This window comes from Sceloporus occidentalis, unplaced genomic scaffold (genome assembly GCF_023333645.1).
Source record: "Sceloporus occidentalis isolate IW3139 unplaced genomic scaffold, rSceOcc1.0.p SCAF_182, whole genome shotgun sequence".
In the NCBI taxonomy this organism is placed as follows: Eukaryota; Metazoa; Chordata; class Lepidosauria; order Squamata; family Phrynosomatidae; genus Sceloporus; species Sceloporus occidentalis.
In genome coordinates, this window is record NW_028317162.1 from 812,323 (window position 1) to 835,628 (window position 23,306).

At 45.1% G+C, this 23,306-nt stretch overlaps 1 protein-coding gene across 1 annotated transcript in view; it reads left to right on the forward strand.

The window, feature by feature from the left end:
• Positions 1–23,306, forward strand: part of LOC149278734 (zinc transporter ZIP11-like) — a 77,266-nt gene that overhangs the window by 26,993 nt on the left and 26,967 nt on the right. Inside the window, exon 4 of the mRNA XM_089501811.1 lies at positions 5,816–5,948. Within this exon, the coding sequence (XP_089357937.1) occupies positions 5,816–5,948 (133 nt within the window). The remainder of the gene's footprint in view (positions 1–5,815; positions 5,949–23,306) is intronic.

Sequence of the window (23,306 nt, forward strand, 5' to 3'; positions counted from 1 at the left end):
AAAGCACAAGTCCGGGTTTATTTTAAGGAAATAAATGTAGTTATAATAAATCCGCCACGGTGACGGCTCCTCTTTAAATCTTTCATCGCCCGCGTCTTTGTTCCGTATTTCTGCAGGTGATAAGAGCTAATTCGGAAGAGAACACAATGAATTACAACATGTTCAAACACACAATAGATTTGTTTGCCGGAGGATACAAAATCAAATAGATTTTTCTATAACGCCAGCAAGAAAAACGATCCCCCTTCATCTCGGAATAAATAAGAAAAAAAGACTGATTATGGGATGGAAAGAGAACGCGATATTGATGAGAGTCTTCAGAATTTTTGGTTTATGCGCAGGGGCCGCAGGTATTTAGCTAATTTCAGTTAATTGCATTTCACATTAATACTTATTTTTATATTCATGTGAATAATTAAAATGATATTTTCTCTAGGCTGTATCATAGCAACCGGGGGTTGCTCTTTTCCCCAAATTTCCCAAAAATCCCATGTTTTACAGTTCTGTTCATGGAATAAACCTATGTTTACAGGTTAAAATATGCTATATATATATATATAAACACACACACACTCACATTATAATCCAACTATATCGTGTAAGGCATAGCTATATAGTGTTGGGGTGAAGCTCAAGATAAACTTTCCTAAAAGCCTCATTTAACCTTGAAACACTGAGTTCCGTTTGGAAGGCTCATGGAGTCAACTGGTTGTATCCCCTGAACTGAAACATAGAATCTGCAGTCAGACCGGCCCACTCGGCCCCCGTCTAGTCGGCCTGTTTTTCCTGCTGTAAAGACTCAAACCTTAATCAGTCGTTGGTCTCGTTTTAGATTCAGGAGCCGTATGCCTATTCCATGTATGTTTAAATCCTCTTGCTGCATTAGCCTCTACCGCTTCTGCTGGGAGGTTGTTCCACTTTTGTACCACCCTTGCTCTCTTACTTCCTTACATTGCATATAAGCCTCTGACCCCCTAGTTTTAGATTATGAGCTCTTGTTCTAGAGCACGTGCGAGGTGTTTATTGCAGGGATCGCTGAGGTTCTGTTGAAGATATTATAGCTTGTAAGGCTGCTGTTAAAGGGTTATTCCCACCTTCCATTTGATTTTGGCTTTCAAAGGCCACGGCTTGTCCCGCAGCGAGCAGTCGGGTCTCCCCCGGTTCCCAGAGATCAGGTTGACGTCTCTTGCAGCCGGAGGTGAATGGGACGTCTCGGACGGGTGATAATGCCAGGCAGGACGACAGAGGCCTTGGCATTTCCCTCTGAAGATCCTCAAAAAGCGGCTTTCGGAGACGGCTGCCAGCGATGGCTTTTCAGAAAAAGGTCATGTTCTGCTACTCAATGCCTCTTCCAGGACGCCATTGTTCCATTGGAATTGCTCTGTACGGTAATACCGCGCCATTGTGTTTAGGCTTTTATTTATGTCTTTCAGCCCAGATCCTGCTGTGATAAGCTCTCCGTGCTCCGAGTGTCTCTTTGCTCTCTCGGTACAAAGACTCTCTCCTTTCTAGCTGCCTGTCTGTCCGTGATGCGAGTCCTGGCCTTGGTAGTTTAGTAACAGCAGGAATGGGCGGGGGATCACATGTTTAACAGCAGTAATTTAGATTGTAAGCTCTTAGGAACAATGGTCTGTATGCTGCCAGCCAATATGTAGATCCCCAGCTGTTGTGGGACTACAAGTCCCAGCTAGGCTTAGCCAGCCACAAGCATATTTAAATGTCTTTGGCGTGTCATCCTCATTAGGAAAAACACCATAATCCGACATTAATTTACTGAACAATCGATTGGAAATTTCTTTTAAAAAGAAAAAAAAATTGCAAATGTTCCCTTTTATAATGATATTTTATTTGTACTTTACATGAAAAGATATAAAGCCTTTTCTAACGGCCTTTATATTTCCATTTAAAGAGTTAAAGTGAAATGAAGGCCGGGATTAAAAAGGAAGCTTTATCTTTCCTTGTTATAAAAAGAGCTGAAAGATGCAAGATTCTCAGCGAGACCTAAATAACGGCCGTTTTCCTGGTCTCTCCGCCGCTAACGAGCCGTATACATTGAGTCGCAAGGTCGCCGAGCGGGGCTGGCCTTTCAACTCCGGCAATTAATAGGCATAGCACCAGTCAGGAACTGTTAAGGCTAATGCCGGAGATGAAAATCCAATTTATTTACCGCCTCCACCTTTCATTGAGAAGGAAGAAAGAACCACTTATGGACGGACAAGCCGCCAAGCCGGTCGGATGTGTCTGTTAACCCTACGAGTGCAAGACGGGTCTGCAGCGAAATGCGGGTCATGCTTACAATGCAGTTCTAAAGGGTTAAAGGGCGATTTCTAGGATTATATTCAGTAATTCTGCCCCTCACCCAAAAAGCAGGATTGTTTCCATTACTAGAGTTACCACTGGTCGGTTCAACTGGGAGCCTCCAGTTACCAGCAGACTTGCCATCGGTGCTCGGCCAAGGCACATGGGTGTTCCGCGTTCCCAATGTAACCGCCTAAGTGCCAACAGCAGTCTTTCCCCTCAAATCCATCGAACGTCCTTCCATCAGAAGAGCATTGGTGAAAAAGGGAGCATGATGGGAATTGAAGTGCCTAATTGTATTGGCTTCATTGAGCTTGAAGTGGAGTAAATCTTTTTTTTTTTTTGTTAAACCCTTGAGAAAGGGAAGATGTGATGGTGCCCGTAGATAATGATTGTTCAAATGTTACATTTCATACCCTTACTTAAGTGTACAGAGGCCCTTTATCACTCCCATCACTCCTGTGTTCCAATGGCCCTTTATCCCTCCCATCACTCCTGTGTTCCAATGGCCCTTTATCACTCCCATCCCTCCTGTGTTCCAATGGCCCTTTATCCCTCCCATCACTCCTGTGTTCCAATGGCCCTTTATCTCTCCCATCACTCCTGTGTTCCAATGGCCCTTTATCCCTCCCATCACTCCTGTGTTCCAATGGCCCTTTATCACTCCCATCACTCCTGTGTTCCAATGGCCCTTTATCCCTCCCATCACTCCAGGGTTCCAATGGCCCTTTATCCCTCCCATCACTCCTGGGTTCCAATGGCCCTTTATCACTCCCATCACTCCTGTGTCCCAATGGCCCTTTATCACTCCCATCACTCCTGTGTTCCAATGGCCCTTTATTCCAATGGCCCTTTATCACTCTCATCACTCCAGGGTTCCAATGGCCCTTTATCCCTCCCATCACTCCTGGGTTCCAATGGCCCTTTATCACTCCCATCACTCCTGTGTCCCAATGGCCCTTTATCACTCCCATCACTCCTGTGTTCCAATGGCCCTTTATTCCAATGGCCCTTTATCACTCCCATCACTCCTGTGTCCCAATGGCACGTTGTGTTCGATGATCGTAGTTTAAGTTTAAAAGGCTAATTGATGGTTAGAAAACCCCTTTTTGTAATTATGTTACAGCCAGAAATCTCCTTTTTTCCATGAAAACAGCTGAGTGACCCCAAACTTTTAATTGGTAGTGTGTATGTGCGTGCGTATATATATAATCACTTTCATGCTATGTTCATTTATCGCTCCCTTTAAAACTGTAATTTAATTGATATTATTTATGGTCAGAGTGGCTTAAGAAGAAGACAAACATTTTACAGTTTGTCTTTTTGTGTGGAAAGAGCCAGACTTTCGGCTGTAATCAGGCAGCTGCCCCGGTAATTTAATTAGATTTATTCACTCCCAAGGCCAGAGGAACGTCTAGGAAACCGAGGAAAAAGAACAAAAAAAAAGTTACAACAGATAAAAGAATAGCTAAATTAGAGGGATCTACACAATCCATAGCGCATTTTAATGCATCCAATTTTTATTGCTTACAGACGGCAAGCAGGAGTCCATCGCTCCAATTATGGCTTCCTAATCATATTGCTCACTGCTAGGGACCGCTTCAGAATTCCGACGGTGGTCAGCCTGGGCAGGCATTGATATTTTATTAAGGTTAATGGTCTTTGCGCAGATATTCCTTGGAGCGTTGTTGAGTTTTTCCACCTGCCTGTAGCTGTTCTTTTATATATAGGGAAAAGTGATAACTTTAGTAGATGTTTCTGTATGAAAGATTTTATGATCGTTAATAAACTGCTGAAATATATGATGAAACGAGAGAACATTGGTCAGCAGGGCCGGCCCAAGGCAAAATGCTGCCTGGGGCGAATTTTAAAATGCCCCCCCCCCCCCTATCTACCCTTCCTCTCCCTCCGTCCCTGCCTCCCCTCCCCCATTATCTACCCTTCCTCTCCCTCCCTTCCTATTATCTACCCTTACCCGCCCCTTGTACTTACCTTCCAGCAGTGCTGCGGCGAGTCTCCCTGTTCGGTCTCGGTGCCGGCTTGTAATGCTGAGCGCCGGAAATCTCAGCATTACAAGCCGGCACCGAGACCGAACAGGGAGACTCGCCGCAGAGGAGAGAGAGAGAGAGGGGCGCCGAGCGGGTACTGACAGCTTGGTAAGCGAAAACCACTCGGCGCCCCTTTCTCTCTCTTTCGCTTTAAAAAAAAAAAAAAGGGGCTTGGGGCGGAAAAGTGCCGCCCCTTCAAAAGTGCCGCCTGGAGCGGTTGCCCCACTCGGCTCCATTGTCAGGCCGGCCCTGTTAGTCAGGTAAAACAAGGGACGCATTTCTTGAAATGCTTAGTGATTATAGCATATCGACTTTTTGTGTATCCATTTTATTTATTTTTTTATGTGCTTTTTCTCCTTTATTTAAACTGGATTCATTATGAATTGTTGCCAACATGACGTTAACATCTGTATTTGGGGACTAATGAATGTCTATGGAGGAACGGACTTCATTAGCATTGCCATAAAGCGTCAGCTCGTTGTGGGATTGGAGCAGGGAAAGTCACATGACTGACAGCAATGGCGGCCACCAGGTCTGCAGATAAAGGGAATTTATTGGAACAAAATGAGATAAAACCAGGTTTCTGGCACTGGGGGGTTATTATTGTATACAGCGCTAGGGTGTTATTACTGTATACAGTGCTGGGGGGTTATATTACTGTATACAGCGCTAGGGGGTTATATTACTGTATACAGCGCTGGGGGGTTATATTACTGTATACAGCGCTGGGGTTTATGCTCAAAGAGGAAAATAATTTTTCCATGGGACTTCCCAGGCAGACAGAAAGGTGTGAGAGGTGAAAAGAAACCACATATGAGATAAGGAAAGGGCGAGATGGGGACTTAGGTGTCAGCAATTCTGTTGCACGTTACATAGTGTTACATTCCTGTGGTGCTAAATAGGTGTTTATATTTGATTAATGTATCAGTAGAATAATGCCTTATTTATTGGTTTAATCAAACTTGGGGTATCGTGATGTGTTCTGTTGGTGAACCGTGACTCCCATAAATCCGGGGACATAGGCTGATTATATAACTGCCAAATAAACTTTATAAATCCCAAAGCACTCCTTACAGCACAAATACCTTTCCTCCGGTTTGGCTCCTATTGAAGGAAGTGCATTACATTAGCGGTGGAACGGTCCTCTGCGAACACAATTACTCCCAAAAGAGCTTCTTGGTTTGTAACGTCGCCGTTTTGCAACCTGTGGAAAGTTGGTCTTCCGTAGTTCAAAATGGTTTCTTTTCGGCGTTAAAAAAGAAAGTGTGTGTTACAAAAAGGTAACATTTCATAATTAAAAACATAGCAAAACAAACAAAAGTATCACCTGGCATAATATTTATCTGATTAACTCACAAAGCCTTCTGAAGGTTGAACGTGTTAAAGTAACAGACATGTCAGTTCTAGAATGTTTTGCCTTATATGGTTATATTGAGTTTAAATTTGTCCTTTTCCCTTCTTTCTGACAGGGCGTGGTGGATGATCCATATGCCATTGCAACCCAGAACCACGACGCTAGACCCATCAAGGAGAAGGATGAGGATTTGAGCTACGAGGACCGGGAGCTGAGCATCCGGATAGGTAGAGGCTCCTCTTACACAGGCAAGCATCCTATGATGTCATATACCATGCAGGAGCACAGCCGAGAGCTGGGTTACCATCCACCTGTAGTACCGGCAACCATTCATACTAACACCTAAGAATTGCCATGTTGTATCCGCAGGGCCATAAGACCGATATGAGGTTGTCGGTGGCCTCCGGGCACTAAAGGCTGATGGTATCTCCGCTGTGGAGCAATGTGCTGGAATAAAGAGACGACCTTTTAATGTTTTGGGTTCTTGGGGCTCTCTTCTTCCAACTGTCTGAGGGAAGCTGTCTGATCCTCACAATGTGGAATGAGATGACTTGAGGAGGCTAAAGCCTCTTTACCAAAACTGCAATACCATGAATAGCCAGAGTAGCAGACTGCGCCCACGTTTTGGCTGCAAACATCTGCAGATGAAGTTTCATAGAGTCATTAACGTAAACAAAAAGGCAGGACATTTAGAAATGTGCCTGTTGTATTCCTCATGAGGCAATAACTATCGAGGTCTTATCTATTGTATATTCAACATACATCTGAAACAAAACTTCATTCCATGGCTCTCTCTACATTCTAGATTCGGTTTGCCTACATAGACAGCAAACATTTATTCTGCATTCCCAGTAAAGAAACGCTAAATGGGTCTGGTCACCGGTTCTGGTTGACCCTCTACTGTCATTCCGGTTGCACATTGTGAAGAATTCCCACAGCGTCTCTCGGGGTGTATATTTTCTGTCTGGCCGGAGGCGTTGAAAACATGGCCGTGGCACCTTCAATTGACCGTGAGTCCTGTAACTAATTACCAAACAGTATCGCGGTGTGCCATCCATTTGGCCGTGGACATTCTCTCAAGGACTGCCTCCGCACCTCTTTATTTATCCTTGCATGGAAAATCGTTTTTTTTTCTTGTGATTTACTGTCCTCACGGCCTTCGGCAGCAAATTAGAACAAGGTGTTCGTTAATTGCAGTCACAGAAAGACTTGTGACCTTTTCAGTTGGATGGGGAGGCATCTCCGTTACTTTGTATAAGGGATTATGAGGGTAGATCAGAGATGTTACAGGCTGTGGTCTCATAGAGGTTGGAACATAATGGTTTCTAATAGATTATTTTAGTTTATGTACAGATCAGGCACAGATATCATGGTGGGCAGCATATGCAGGACCTTGAAGACATCTTCTTCGTGTCTGTAGAACTTTCTGAACAGGGTCCAAAAATCTCACGGGTCTTCATGTCCCTTCATTAATTAATGTTTTTAGTTCTGCCCCCCCCCCCACACACACACTAGGGTAAATAATCGGCTGTGATACTTACAGATCCTTTACCCAGTCACAAAAACGAATGTTCCTGTGACTAAATCCCAAAAGGTAGAGAAACTCAGAATAAGACGGCGTTAGAGATACCTTTTGATTCTTCTCAGTAATTTTTCCTCTGAATTGGGCACTTTTCGCAGGCTTTGTCCTGTTTGATGAGATTATAAAGTGTTCTAATCCTCAGTACTTGTAAGAAAGCCTAGCTCCGTGCCCAATTTTTCTGAAAGGTTTTGAACGAGATAGCAGCGACGATCAGAATGAACAGAAAGCCGGAGGAAGAGCGTTTGCCGTAATGCGCTTTAGAGAAGGGAACCGGAACTCACCTGGTTTTAACAACAACAAAAAAAACTGAGAAGAGAATAAAACCCGGTCCCTTTTGTGTTCTTTGGAAGTGAATTGGCTTTTCCAATACGCAGCAAGCAGGAGGACTGACGGAAGGAAAAGAACTGTAGGAGCGGTCAGGTCAATGGAAGAGCGGCGGCTTTTATTCCGCTTTGTGAACTCAGAACTTTGTACTGAAGTCTTGGACGGAGTTCTGTAGAGCAGAAGAAAGGGAGCTCACAGCGTCGGGGTAGTTAATATCATTGGGTCTGTCCTCCACCTAGATATGTGTCCAATGATTTGCGGAAAATAAAACATTTAAGTGCAGATAACAATTTACTGCCATAAAACATCCAACCCAATATGGTCCTTGGCATTTTGTGCCTTTGTCCCTTTTGGCCTTTTGTTTTGTCCAGTATTAAGCATGCTTAGGTGTCGATCAGTAATGCATCAGCCCTTTCTCTGCCTTTATAAGTTAGGTGATAGGATTCCATCATAAGTTGCCCTGGAACATAAAGAGAAATCAGTCCCTCTAGCGGTTTGTAGAGCCTCCAGGGATAGTGGATCATGCGCCGTATTAAGAGGAGAGGGTCTTGCTGCCAAGTGAAATGGTGGGAAGATTAATGATTTGTATCGCTAGTGGGTCGGTACATTCAACCAGATGGGTTTCACAGGTCTAACGCCAAAACTACTTCTGTGATCTTATTGGAGATCAAGACGTGGGACTTGGCCAAGAGAATCAGTGATGGCTACTCATATAAAACTTACACCACCGTTCAAAAGATGGGGGTCACTTAGAAATCCCCTTGCTTTTGAAAGAAAAACATTAAAAGTCCATTAAAATAACATGAACTGGATTGGAAATCGAGCGCAGACGGGGTTAATTTTTTAAATGACTATTGTAGCTGGAAATGGCTGAATTTTAATGGAATCTCTTCATAGACGTACAGAGGCCCTTTATCACTCCCATCACTCATGTGTTCCAACAGCCCTTTATCACTCCCATCACTCATGTGTTCCAACAGCCCTTTATCACTCCCATCACTCATGTGTTCCAACAGCCCTTTATCACTCCTATCACTCCTGTGTTCCAATGGCCCTTTATCACTCCCATCACTCATGTGTTCCAACGGCCCTTTATCACTCTCATCACTCATGTGTTCCAACAGCCCTTTATCACTCCCATCACTCGTGTTCCAACAGCCCTTTATCACTCCCATCACTCATGTGTTCCAACAGCCCTTTATCACTCCTATCACTCCTGTGTTCCAATGGCCCTTTATCACTCCCATCACTCATGTGTTCCAACGGCCCTTTATCACTCCCATCACTCCTGTGTTCCAATGGCCCTTTATCACTCCCATCACTCCTGTGTTCCAATGGCCCTTTTTTCACTCTCATCACTCCTGTGTTCCAACGGCCCTTTATCACTCTCATCACTCCTGTGTTCCAATGGCCCTTTATCACTCCCATCACTCCTGTGTTCCAATGGCCCTTTATCACTCCCATCACTCCTGTGTTCCAATGGCCCTTTTTTCACTCTCACCACTCCTGTGTTCCAATGGCCCTTTATCACTCTCATCACTCCTGTGTTCCAATGGCCCTTTATCACTCCCATCACTCCTGTGTTCCAATGTGTTCCCGATCCTAGTTTACGTTTAAAAGGCTAATTTTGGAAAACCCTTTTGTAATTATGTTACAGTCAGAAATGTCCTTGTTTTCCATGAAAACAGCACAGTGACCCCAAACTTTTGAACGGTAGGGTGCATGAAGCTCGTAACCCCGGGGTATCGGGGTGTTGGATGTTTCATATGAAGACATGGCTCAATGCGTAAAACAAGTTATTGGTTTCTCTGGCACTGAAAGGATTCATCTGAGGAAGGAATCGCGTGGAAGCATCTGGGACTCGATGTTTCTTCTCTTGGCTATAACACCCCACAGTGTGTGCCGGCCTTCTGCCACTTCAATTCTTGGCTGTGATAATAAAAAAGACAAACGAGAAGAGGATAAACCTGCCAACGATCTCTGCCGGTTAAACGATCCCTGTTATTATATATGCTTTATGGGGTATTCTGAGATTTTTCTCTCTGAGTTTAGCAAGTTCCAATTGAAAAGTCAAACGCTGAGAGAAATGGAGGGCGGATCCCACCAGAGTCGCAAACTATATATGTTTACCGAGTTAAAGTGGTATAATGGGGTGACAAATTTTCTCCCAAGCATAAACCACAGTGCTGTATACAGTATTAACCCCCTCAGAGTTGCATAAAGTAAAGTAGGTGGGCATTGACAGAAACCTGGTTTTATCTCGACCTGGAGGCCGCCATTGTTGTCAGTCATGTGATGTTTGGGGTGACTTTCCCGGCTCCAACACCACACTGAGCTGATGCTTTATGGCAATGCTAATGAAGTCCGTTCCTCCATAGACTTTCATCAGTCAGAGAGTCCGGGTAGGTGATTAAGACTCTTGAGAACATATTCTTTATCTGATACTAGTAATGAGGAGTGTTCTCATTTAAATACCCAAAGCTTACCGTTTATTAAATAAGCGCAATATTTTTTTTTGTAAATCTAAATTCTAAGACTTTTTTTATTGCCTATGAAATCTGGCTTTGGCCATAGAGAGACTAAAAAAACTTTCGGAATAACGCTTTGGAGATTGTTTAATTACAGTGCGATGATCACGGACCCGTCGGGAGAAGGTCGTATAGGAGCTTTGCAATGACCGTAACCTTTCTCAATAATCACGCACATTGCTTAGGCTGGCCATGATTGAAAAGATGTTTCTCAAGAGGTTTTAAATTGCCGTGTAGCGATCCCAGCAGCTAGTGGTCACATCATAAAATGCTTCATTGCTTTTCATCGGCCCGATAGAAACTCCATAACAAGTCTTTGCTCATCCAAGCCTCCCTTTTTAATCCCGTTGCCGGCCGCATCAACGCGCTGACTTCAAGAGGAACTCTTCTTCTTCCTCCAACGTTTCAATAATATATATTATTATTTATTATTATTATTATACGATAATGTATAGGGAGCTAGAGCTTTCAGCTTATCCAGACACATCTTGGTCTCATCACCCTTGTGTCCCGAGGGCACTTATGCCATGTAACTCTATCCCCACTGGTATTTATGAGGTCTTATCCCGTTGACAAACACAGACATGCTGCCAACTTGCCATTCAGCAGCTCAATAATCTCTGATGTGTATTTTCATGTTTGCACACATATTCCAAATAGCCCGGGTACTTCACGGTACCTCCTGGGGGACGCGTACTTTCAATGTGTTTACGGGTAGAGTTCCTCGGAGACCTTAATCTGCGTATCTGCCACAAAGGGCGAGGGGGAATAGCAGAGTGTACATGGTACGTGAGGGAATTGCTTGGAGCATTGAGCGGGCTCGGAATCTGGAAGCCGGGGTAATGCTAAAACTACCTTAGAGGAGGGGGGATGGATTAAAGGAACAGCTTGCTAGAAGCAGAGATGCATTCTAATGGGGGAATTAAAACATTTGTGTGACGATGGGAAAGCACGATCATTAGACGGTGAGGAGTTGTGCTGGTCGTGTAAAATTACATCTTGAAAAAATGTTATGTTTAACAGAGCTTAAAAAAAAATAGGAAACCCGTATAGGGTCTGGCAACGGTGAGATTGGTGGGATCTAATGCCGCAGTATGTGGAGGAAAGACTGGGCGAAATGGGAGGAATCCAGAGCTGGTAAAGTGTTTAGGTCGTAGAAGAGTTAACTGGAAGTGAGGTCAGAAGTAGTAGATTAAAGGGGCAATCTGACTTTAGTTAGGTGACTGCCGTCTCTGAACAATCAACAAAAATCAACATTCTATCTATCTATCTATCTATCTATCTATCTATCCAATTAATGTTAATGAATGGGTTTTGATTCATAATATCAGGATGTGTTTATGAATGTGTGTGTTTTTTTTAACCCAAGTATCGGTGTTTATGGTCCTCTGGGATGCTATGTAATGGATTCTTACGTCTGCTGAGACATGCTTGTTCTACAGATGATTGGGTTATAGTCTCTCTCTTGCCCCTTTTTTCCTCCGATACAAACATTTGTCGTCGGAGGTAATATGCATTGGCCACTTGAACCCGTCCGAATCTACTCTGCGTGTGCTGTACGGTTCAATCCCCAGAGCAGCTAAACTGTTCAAGACCCGAGAAGCCCATTGCTAAAACCTTAATCTAATAGCTGGCCGTGGTGCTGAAACCCTGGATATCAGACATACATCGCAGGTTCCTCCAAACTCTTTCCACCCTGGTAGAGTCTCCCCCTCAAGGCTTCATCCCCTAGACCAGGGGTGCTCAAACTGCGGCCCTCCAGCTGCTGCAGGACTACATCTCCCATACTCCTCAGCCAGCCCCTTAGCTGAAGGAGCATTATGGGAGATGTAGTCCTGCAGCAGCTGGAGGGCCGCAGTTTGAGCACCCCTGCCCTAGACCTTCTACAAGATTTCTATTTTGACTTTGTTACAATCAGAGGATCTCCAAGATTCCTCCAAAGTGCTATAGCAGTGTAGCTGTTCCTAACATCGGCATTATCCAAGTCTACCCCTTCTTGGGGTATTTTCAGGGATGATATAGGACCACACCAGCAATAGAGTAGACGAAGATGATTGTTGACTTTGCCCGGCTCCGGTGTTGGACCGCAGAACCCGGAAGACACACGCGTGTGAGTGCTGAGCGCAGCGTTAGATGTGAATGAATGCGCGTCTCTTCTAAAAACCTTAAGAATAAAATCCAAATGTCTCGATTCTTTTGATTTTGTTTCCTCTGACCTATCCTTTACCTCCGCTCCCTCGTCTCCTGCCTCTTCTGTCGTCATCCCTTAAACAGGATATCCTGGCCTTCGGGGCCACGCATGGTATATGGCAACGGATGAAAAATGCCCTCATTTGTGGTTTTACTTTGTATTTTGTTACTTTTTTGTCCTCTTTTTCTGCCCAGGTATAAGGTGCTAAATATTAACCCATCGTGTGTTTTATGACTGCCTGTAAGTTTAAACAGTTTCCGCACCAACACCCCAGAAGTGAGTCCGTTTTCTGTGCATCGCAAAGCGGTTTAAAGATGCCGTTCCACTTAGACAAAACATTAAATGCACTCCCTTTCATGTTAACCTAATTCATTTTATTGAATCTGTTTCACCATTCCTTAATGGGTTTAATCATTTAAAAACACAGCAAAGTGTAAGAATTGGGTCTGACGAGGAATTGGCTGAACCTCTTTTCTCCTTAAAGACTTCAGTTTCCCCCTCCATCGGGGCTCCTAGAAGATCTGGTACGCCTTTAGATTTGGAGGTCAGAAAGGGGATGTTCCAGAAGTGGAAGACTGGATATCCAACAGGGAAACATGAGATATTTTGGGTGAAAAGAGAAATACTTTGTGTATAATGTGCAGTGTGACATTGCATTGTGATCTTGCATGCAGAAGCTGTGGACCAAGTTGTCATCGCCCTTCTCACCTCTTACCCCTTCAGTGATTCCGGAAGTTTAAAGAGCTTTGGGCAACTGAGAACAGGCCTTTTTACTGTTAGGGATGTTTCCCCCCCCCCCTTAAAAAATGCATTATTTGCAAATAAAGATAGTGTGAGGTTTACGGATAAAGTTAATCTCGTAACAAAGACGTTCTGATCAGAAGAGAGTGTCTTGGAGCAAAGGATGAAGAGTTGTTTCCATCTGCCCCGTCTTGTCGCCCGTTCCTCCTGCTGTAAAGACTCAAACCTTAATCAGTCGTTGGTCTTGTCTTAGATTCAGGAGCCGTATGCCCTGCCCCCATCAATGTTTAATACCCTCACTGTGTTACCCTTTACCACTTCTACTGAGAGGCTATTCCACTTATCTAACCGTTAACTATTGAGCATGGGTCTTTCACTGGTAAACTGTGGGCTTGCGCTCCTGCTGTACACTGCTCTGTACTGGCTCTTGTCTGGCAGTGGAGCTGACCATGGTGCTGAAGCTCAGGTTAGGCTCCTGGCGGAATACGACGAGCCACATCTAGTGATGAAAAGTCATCAGAGGCATGTAGTGGGTTAATAGCCGAAGCACATCTCATGGACTGAAAATAGCTGGGGGGGCAAATGCATATGGGGAAGATTCTGCAGGACCCCCCCATGCACTAGAAAAATTTAAAGGGACCTCCTCCCTTTAAAGTCCCTTTAAGGTGCTTTCTCGTGGCAATTAGCGCTTAAAGGGGCTGCACAGACTGGTTGCTTCCATGAAGAATATGCAGCCCCTTTAAGCGCTAATTGCCACGAGAATACTTTTTTCCTGAGGTTTAATCTATTAACCCATTACACCTCTCACTAGTATTGGCTGTAGCGCTCTCCCTTAGAGAATGTAGATAATGAAGGGGTCGGTATTATCCCGGGGTGACTGGGAGGTGAAAATGAGCTTCCTGGGGGTAATTTAGTTAGTGATGTCCGAGCAGCCGCCTCCCCGGAAGATGCTGATTGCATCCCGTCCGCCTGTCATTTATGGAAAAGTCACGTGTAATTAGCATTTGCTAGAGAGGTTTTACCATCTCAGGACATCTGCCCGGCACTTTAACCATGTAGAGGGCGTATTATCTACAGAGAGGATTCCCTCGGCTGCTTTGCCTGGGATGTTGGGGGTTGTAGTCCAAAATCAGCTTGGAGTGGTAGGGCTGCAGCATACTGAGGTTATAGGTCTGTTATTTTTAATTTCTCGTGTATTTGGTTTTTTTTTTCTTTAATTTGGCTTTTGGGTGGCAGTGTTGTATTTTCCAAAAAGTGTAATTTTTATTTTCTTTTGTTTTGCACCACTCTGTTTATCGCTTTCAATTTTCACCGATGCACCTCCGCCAAAAATCTTTCCTGTGTCACGCTGAGAGATTGGTCATTAATAGTAAGTGACAGTTTGAAATGTTCCCTGATGCTGGATAGAAGCAGCAGCTGTGACAGTCCATTAAGATACCTTGCACTGTAGCCGTATAGCAGGTAGTGATACCTTGCACTGTAGCCGTATAGCAGGTAGTGATACCTTGCACTGTAGCCGTATAGCAGGTAGTGATACCTTGCACTGTAGCCGTATAGCAGGTAGTGATACCTTGCACTGTAGCCGTATAGCGGGTAGTGATACCTTGCACTGTAGCCGTATAGCAGGTAGTGATACCTTGCACTGTAGCCGTATAGCGGGTAGTGATACCTTGCACTGTAGCCGTATAGCGGGTAGTGATACCTTGCACTGTAGCCGTATAGCGGGTAGTGATACCTTGCACTGTAGCCGTATAGCGGGTAGTGATACCTTGCACTGTAACTGTATAGCGGGTAGTGATACCTTGCACTGTAGCCGTATAGCAGGTAGTGATACCTTGCACTGTAGCCGTATAGCAGGTAGTGATACCTTGCACTGTAACCGTATAGCAGGTAGTGATACCTTGCACTGTAGCCGTATAGCGGGTAGTGATACCTTGCACTGTAGCCGTATAGCAGGTAGTGATACCTTGCACTGTACCCGTATAGCAGGTAGTGATACCTTGCACTGTAGCCGTATAGCGGGTAGTGATACCTTGCACTGTAACCGTATAGCAGGTAGTGATACCTTGCACTGTAGCCGTATAGCGGGTAGTGATACCTTGCACTGTAGCCGTATAGCGGGTAGTGATACCTTGCACTGTAGCCGTATAGCGGGTAGTGATACCTTGCACTGTAACCGTATAGCGGGTAGTGATACCTTGCACTGTAGCCGGATAGCGGGTAGTGATACCTTGCACTGTAACCGTATAGCGGGTAGTGATACCTTGCACTGTAACCGTATAGCGGGTAGTGATACTTTGCACTGTAACCGTATAGCGGGTAGTGATACCTTGCACTGTAGCCGTATAGCAGGTAGTGATACCTTGCACTGTAACCGTATAGCGGGTAGTAATGATACCTTGCACTGTAACCGTATAGCGGGTAGTGATACCTTGCACTGTAGCCGTATAGCAGGTAGTGATACCTTGCACTGTAACCGTATAGCGGGTAGTGATACCTTGCACTGTAACCGTATAGCGGGTAGTGATACCTTGCACTGTAGCCGTATAGCAGGTAGTGATACCTTGCACTGTAACCGTATAGCGGGTAGCGATACCTTGCACTGTAACCGTATAGCGGGTAGTGATACCTTGCACTGTAACCGTATAGCAAGTAGTGATACCTTGCACTGTAACCGTATAGCAAACTCATTTCAACACCCACTCACTCTAACACCATGCGGTTACACATATATAAGCCCTCCTCTCCCTCGCACTACTAACCCTAGGCACACCCCTGATATTCTAACACGCACATTCATGCTAACACCACACACTAACCTACACATAACCACTTTAACACTATATTCTGACACACACTCACGTTAACACCATACGCTAACGCATACACACACGCTTACAGCATACACACCCTCGCCCTAACCAAATGCCATATTTATTTTCATTTTAACAGACTGTTCTACATTGTAAAGGTTTAAGTATTCGTTGGAACTGATACCAGGCAGAGGTGGGGAAGGTGTACATAGTAAGTCAGAGGGAGCCATACACAGACCTACAGCTGAACTACCAGCTTTACTACCCTGTTGCTTTACAGAAGTTTGGTAATTCTCCCGTCATGGTGTTCGAGCCGGCAACGCATTAGCATAATATGTAATTACACAATGCGAGTGCATTAACCTCCACATCTGTCCGCGGCTCGTTACCAAGTGGATGCCTCCAGCGAGGCAGGAGAGCAAAGCCACGCAGAGCTGACAGGGCATGCAAAACACGCTCCGGCATCAACGGGCAGTTCTTTTTTCCAGATGTTTATGTAGTGTCCGTGTGATGCTCATGGCTGACGGGCTGGGATCTTGGTTGCAGATCCGGTCCGGTGTTACCTGCTGGTGTCATAACTCTAGTTATAACTCTGCTTTAGAGGGAGATCCTTCACCAGCCCTAGAATTCAACTTTTTTAAGTTGCTGATGACTCCCGTCATGCCCTGATGGAGTTACCATCCAGACTGTTTTAACCCCGTTCCCCATACCAGACACACAAGCTGAAAATCTCGGAATTAATCAAAACAATTATATTCCTTTACTGAAAGAATAATGGGATCATGCAATTGCCTCCCAGCCAAAGTGTCTTTATTCTGATACACATTAGGTAATTACAATTTGCTGTTCTAGGTCCCCAGCATTAGGGGTGGAATTGATCTCACATGGGTAAAGGGGAGCCCTGTTTAGTATATGCCAGCAGTGTCTCGGGTTCTAGAATACCAGAGCTGTGCCATAAAACAGACTGTCCCATAACTATGGAAATGCTGCCGATTGGGGCTGTTCCAAAATCCCATTTCCTCAGGGCACTGCTCTTCCTCTTTAATTATCTTCTGCCTGTTTGTTATGTTAATTGCTGTTTGATGAGTGACTTTAACAAAAACGGAAGTGATTGCCGGGTACGCTGGCGCAGCGTATCCAGCTCGCAAACGTTCACTTCCAGCAATTGATACGTATGAAAATATCTTGTGTATATAGCGATAACCATATATACCAGGGGTGTCCAAGTTTTTTCTGCAGTGGGCCACTTCATCAGAATTTTATACGTGTGCGGGCCGCACTCATTTTTCACTGTGAGAAAATATGGCCTTTAATAAGATATGCAGATTAAAATAAAGTAAATGACACAAAACCTTTACTTTTCCTCGCACTGATTTCTGGGCCTAGAAAGTGTTGTGACTACAAATTCAGGATAATTAAAAATGAAATATTTATTCTAGGGATACACCGAAATGAAAATTCTGGACCAAAACATTCACGGTTCACTTAGCCAAAACCGAAAATGACCCCCCACCTTTAAAAATAATAATAAAAACTAACATTTTTAATAAAAGTAGGTAACACACCACAATTGGACAAAACAAAATAGCAATATGACTTGGCATGATAGGAGTGTGATTGCTAACAGCAATCACACTCCTATCATACCCAGGCAACCAGTAAATGCTGGTACCTAGGCATGATGGGACTGTGATTGCTGTTAGCAATCACACTCCTATCATGCCAAGTCAGCCAGTACAGGGTGGCTGTAAGTTATGTGCAGACCCCATACTGCTGGCAGCATCAATACACAAGGGGGGCAGCTAGCTAGGTTTTAGCATGTACTGGCTGACTTGGCATGATAAGAGTGTGATTTCAAACAGCAATCACAGTCCCATCATGCCTAGGTTCCAGCACTTACACATCCAACCAGTAAATGCTAGAACCTAGGCATGATGGGACTGTGATTGCTGTTAGCAATCACACTCCTATCATGCCAAGTCAGCCAGTACATGTTGTTACAGGGTGGCTGTAAGTGATGTGCAGACCTCATATTGTTGGCAGCATCAATACACAAGGGGGCAGCTAGCTAGGTTTCAGCATGTACTGGCTGACTTGGCATGATAGGAGTGTGATTGCTAACAGCAATCACAGTCCCATCATGCCTAGGTTCCAGCACTTACACATCTATGCTATCACACACATACTCATTCATTCACAGATTAATTCCTTCAATCACGCATACTCATTCAAACACCGCTCACAGACTTCAGCGGGGGGCTTGGCCTCCCTCTGCGTTCTCTGGTACTGCACAGAGGAAGCAGGACTGGAGGAGAGTCATGTGATGTCACGTGAACTCTGCTGGGTTCCGCTTCCTCTATGCAGTACAAAAGACCCTCCCACAGGTAACTAGCAGGGCTCTTGTTGTAGCAGGGCTCGAGGTGCGGGCCGCGTAAGATCGGTTGCCCTTGCTGCCGATCTTACGCGGGCCGCACCTCGAGGTCTCCCGGGCCGCATTTGGCCCGCGGGCCGCATGTTGGACGCCCCTGATATATACATTAAGGCTTAATAAAGCATATACAATGCTCTTTACGGAGCAGGACTATATGAAGACAATGGAAGTTAGAATCCCAACTTATGTCCTATTGGGAGTTCAGTGTTCTTATTAAGAATTTTGGCCAGCAACATTGCCTGTAATTAAAAGATGTCTCATGTGTAGACATGTTGATCAGGCATCCCACGCATGAGTTCCATAGCTGGCTAGACCTTTATTTTCTGTGGTGTCCCCAAGTACTGCAGAAAGACCCTACACCAAGATGACCTGAATCCCATATCCACGATGTCCCTCAACAGTCAAGTGTCCCATTTACCTTCAGGTGGATTCATACCATGTTGTTGAGTACATGGATCCACATGGGTTGAATTTGGGATCTGACCTCGCTTGTTGAGCCAGACCTTTGTCCATGACCCGAAGGCATCTCGTGAGACTCTTTGAGCAGTCATGACCCAATGAAATGTATCTCCAACCTGAATTTCAGAGCTTTGTGTACAATGCATAATAATAATCAGTACAGGGTGGATGATGATATTTTCTGAAGCCTATGTGACATATTTTGTGTGGGGTATGTTTGTGGTGCCAAATGTGACTATTATCAGCAGAGATCTGTTTAGTACTCCCTTCCCCCACGGCCGTTAGTAATACTGTTTCAGTAATTGGGTCCTCGTGCCAACCTAGTAAAAACAGAGCAATGATATCTTTGTGTTCCCTGGAGCATCTTGCATCTAATTAAACATTGTGTAACTACACGAACAGAGCTTGCTAATTAAATCCCCAAATATGAGAAGCGCGGATTAGGTAAGAGAGATGGACCGGCAAACGCATTTTCCTTTTTTAATATATTACTTTGCAGTGTGTAAAAAGGGTTAACTTTGCCGAGCTTGATGCTTCAGTGACGCCTTCCAATGTAACTTTATTGGACAAGAAAAACAGCATCTTCTCTGTTCACAAGAATTGAGTTGAGTAGAAGGCTGTACGGTATGAGTCTTAGGTCAAGTTAGCTTGAGTTATCATCAAGATGTTGTTGAGTTCAGCTTGATTGCCGTCATATTGGTCGTCAGCCGGGGGTTGAATCAGTCATTTGAGTCAACCGTCACATTGGATGTTGAGGCTTGATTGCTGTCATGTTGGTCATGCCAGCCGGGGGCCAAGTCTTTTTTGTGTGTCAACATTGGCCGTTGAGTCTGCCATCCTTACTGAGTTTTTTGGGGTTTGGGGTCAATGATGTCCCTCCTAAGGAGTTGAGTTGATTTGGAAGGTTGAAGCCCCTTTTCAGCTCGACTACAAAACAAACTCTTATGCTTTCCACAGCAAATTGCTACAAGTTGGCAGTGAGGTTGACCTTGGTCGAGTCCTTCTGAGAAGTGGTCAAGTTGACTTTGATAAACGGCCAAGTCGCTCCATTCCGGCACAGCCGATGTAAGCTTAGTGAACGGAACACATGTAGAACCTAATTGTTGTGACCCTAAAACATAAAGAAACCAGGTCTGCCCATTCAGATTGAAGTAGGACAGTGTTACGTGCGGGCCAAACGGGGCAAACCACGAGTTGTAAAAATGTTCTTGGGCAAATGTTTGGCTCCTCAGATTGTCTGCAGTTGCTACCTTGTATCGCCCATGGCGTATAATAATAATAATAAGTCATGAATATAAGTAGCCTTTACATGATCTTTTACATGCATGTTGTTCACGTAACACACAGCACACGTTATAGGGAACTGATTAAGCCACGCATGTTAAGGCTTATTAAAGGTTAGTGTTCGGTTATGATTGGCGTGGTAGGGTACATTGCACCCCCCCCCCCCCCAGGCCTGTTCTTTCTTGTCAATAATTAGAGAAACAAAGCAGAAGTGTGATTGCAAATGGAAAAGTGGATTTTAGGAGCAAGAATGTAAGAGCTGCGATAAAACAATAATTAATTCACAGAGGTCTGCGGCAATTAGACAAGAAGTGTCAGGAAAGGGAAAAAGTCAATAACAAGCAAATAGAGCGGGGTAAATAACAGAGAGTAAATACAGAAAGACTTTACCTCTCCCCTCCTCCTAATACACAGACATCAGGACACCCACCTCTCCCCTCCTCCTAATACACAGACATCAGGACACCTACCTCTCCCCTCCTCCTAATACACAGACATCAGAACGCCTACCTCTCCCCTCCTCCTAATACACAGACATCAGGACACCCACCTCTCCCCTCCTCCTAATACACAGACATCAGAACACCCACCTCTCCCCTCCTCCTAATACACAGACATCAGAACACCCACCTCTCTCCTCCTCCTAATACACAGACATCAGAACACCTACCTCTCCTCCTTATACACAGACATCAGGACACCTACCTCTCTCCTCCTCCTAACACACAGACATCAGGACACCTACCTCTCCCCTCCTCCTAATACACAGACATCAGGACACCTACCTCTCCTCTACTCCTAATACACAGACATCAGAACACCTACCTCTCCTCTCCTCCTAATACACAGACATCAGGACACCTACCTCTCCCCTCCTCCTAATACACAGACATCAGAACACCTACCTCTCCCCTCCTCCTAATACACAGACATCAGAACACCTACCTCTCCCCTCCTCCTAACACACAGACATCAGGACACCTACCTCTCCCCTCCTCCTAATACACAGACATCAGAACACCTACCTCTCCCCTCCTCCTAATACACAGACATCAGAACACCCACCTCTCCCCCCCTCCTAATACACAGACATCAGGTGACCTACCTCTCCCCTGCTCCTAATACACAGACATCAGGACACCTACCTCTCCTCTACTCCTAATACACAGACATCAGAACACCTACCTCTCCTCTCCTCCTAATACACAGACATCAGGACACCTACCTCTCCCCTCCTCCTAATACACAGACATCAGAACACCTACCTCTCCCCTCCTCCTAATACACAGACATCAGAACACCTACCTCTCCCCTCCTCCTAATACACAGACATCAGAACACCCACCTCTCCCCCCCTCCTAATACACAGACATCAGGTGACCTACCTCTCCCCTCCTCCTAATACACAGACATCAGAACACCTACCTCTCCTCTACTCCTAATACACAGACATCAGGACACCTACCTCTCTCCTCCTCCTAATACACAGACATCAGGACACCTACCTCTCTCCTCCTCCTAACACACAGACATCAGGACACCTACCTCTCCCCTCCTCCTAATACACAGACATCAGGACACCTACCTCTCCTCTACTCCTAATACACAGACATCAGAACACCTACCTCTCCTCTCCTCCTAATACACAGACATCAGGACACCTACCTCTCCCCTCCTCCTAATACACAGACATCAGAACACCTACCTCTCCCCTCCTCCTAATACACAGACATCAGAACACCCACCTCTCCCCCCCTCCTAATACACAGACATCAGGTGACCTACCTCTCCCCTGCTCCTAATACACAGACAGCAGGACACCTACCTCTCTCCTCCTCCTAACACACAGACATCAGGATACCTACCTCTCCCCTCCTCCTAATACACAGACAGCAGGACATCTACCTCTCCCCTCCTCCTAATACACAGACAGCAGGACACCTACCTCTTCCCTCCTCCTAATACACAGACATCAGGACACCTACCTCTCTCCTCCTCCTAACACACAGACATCAGGACACCTACCTCTCCCTTCATCCTAATACACAGACATCAGGACCCCTACCTCTCCCCTCCTCCTAATACACAGACATCAGGACACCTACCTCTCCTCCTAATACACAGACATCAGAACACCTACCTCTCCCCTCCTCCTAATACAAAGACATCAGAACACCTACCTCTCCCCTCCTCCTAATACAAAGACATCAGGATACCTACCTCTCCCCTCCTCCTAAAACACAGACATCAGAACACCCACCTCTCCCCTCCTTCTAATACACAGACATCAGGACACCTACCTCTCCCCTCCTCCTAATACACAGACATCAGGACACCTACCTCTCCCCTCCTTCTAATACACAGACATCAGGACACCTACCTCTCCCCTCCTCCTAATACACAGACATCAGGACACCTACCTCTCCCCTCCTCCTAATACACAGACATCAGAACACCCACCTCTCCCCTCCTAATACACAGACATCAGAACACCACTCCCCATTTGGCAGGTTAAGCGAGGTTTAGACCCTTTTACACTCCCCCCCCCCCCCCGTTACTTGCGGTACTTTGATGCATTCTGACTGGCGGGTCATTAGTAAACGCCAGGCACGCTCTGAGTTAATGAAGTGCGTCTGGGATAAGCGTGGGTGATGTTATAATGGGATGATGTGAGCCTCATAGGGTGCGTAAGTCTGCCACACTGACACAAAGGAGGCTGCAGGAGCAAAATGTGCAACCTGATGAAAACATACCACCCCCCAAAAAACCCCAACTACCCCGAACAGATTGAAGAGAGAGGATGATCTTAATAAGTAGCCGGTGATCAATCACCACCAGACGCGCTATTATCTGCAGGCTGGCACCGGGGAGAAAGATGTCATCTTTATTGTAAAGTAAATGTTTGGTTAGTAATGGGGGTATGTGTTTTTTGAACAGGTTTGCTGGGAAGAAAAAAAAACCCAAAATACTAAACATAAATGTAAATGAATTTATTCCGCATTGAGGTTACCATGGAGCCAAAGCTTTCATCCCCGGCCGCCAGCGGAAGGAGAATGGATTTAAACGCTCAATGAATTCCGACACTTCTGCTTCTCCGCGTCTAAACTTATGTATTTTTTTTTTTATCATTTTCCTTCTGTTTTTATAGCTTCTTGTCCTTAATGCCGCAGTTTGTTTGCAGCGGAGTCTGAATAGAACAGGCGAAAGTGGAGCTTTAATCTGTGTTTCACATTATCCGTCTTCACCAGAGCGT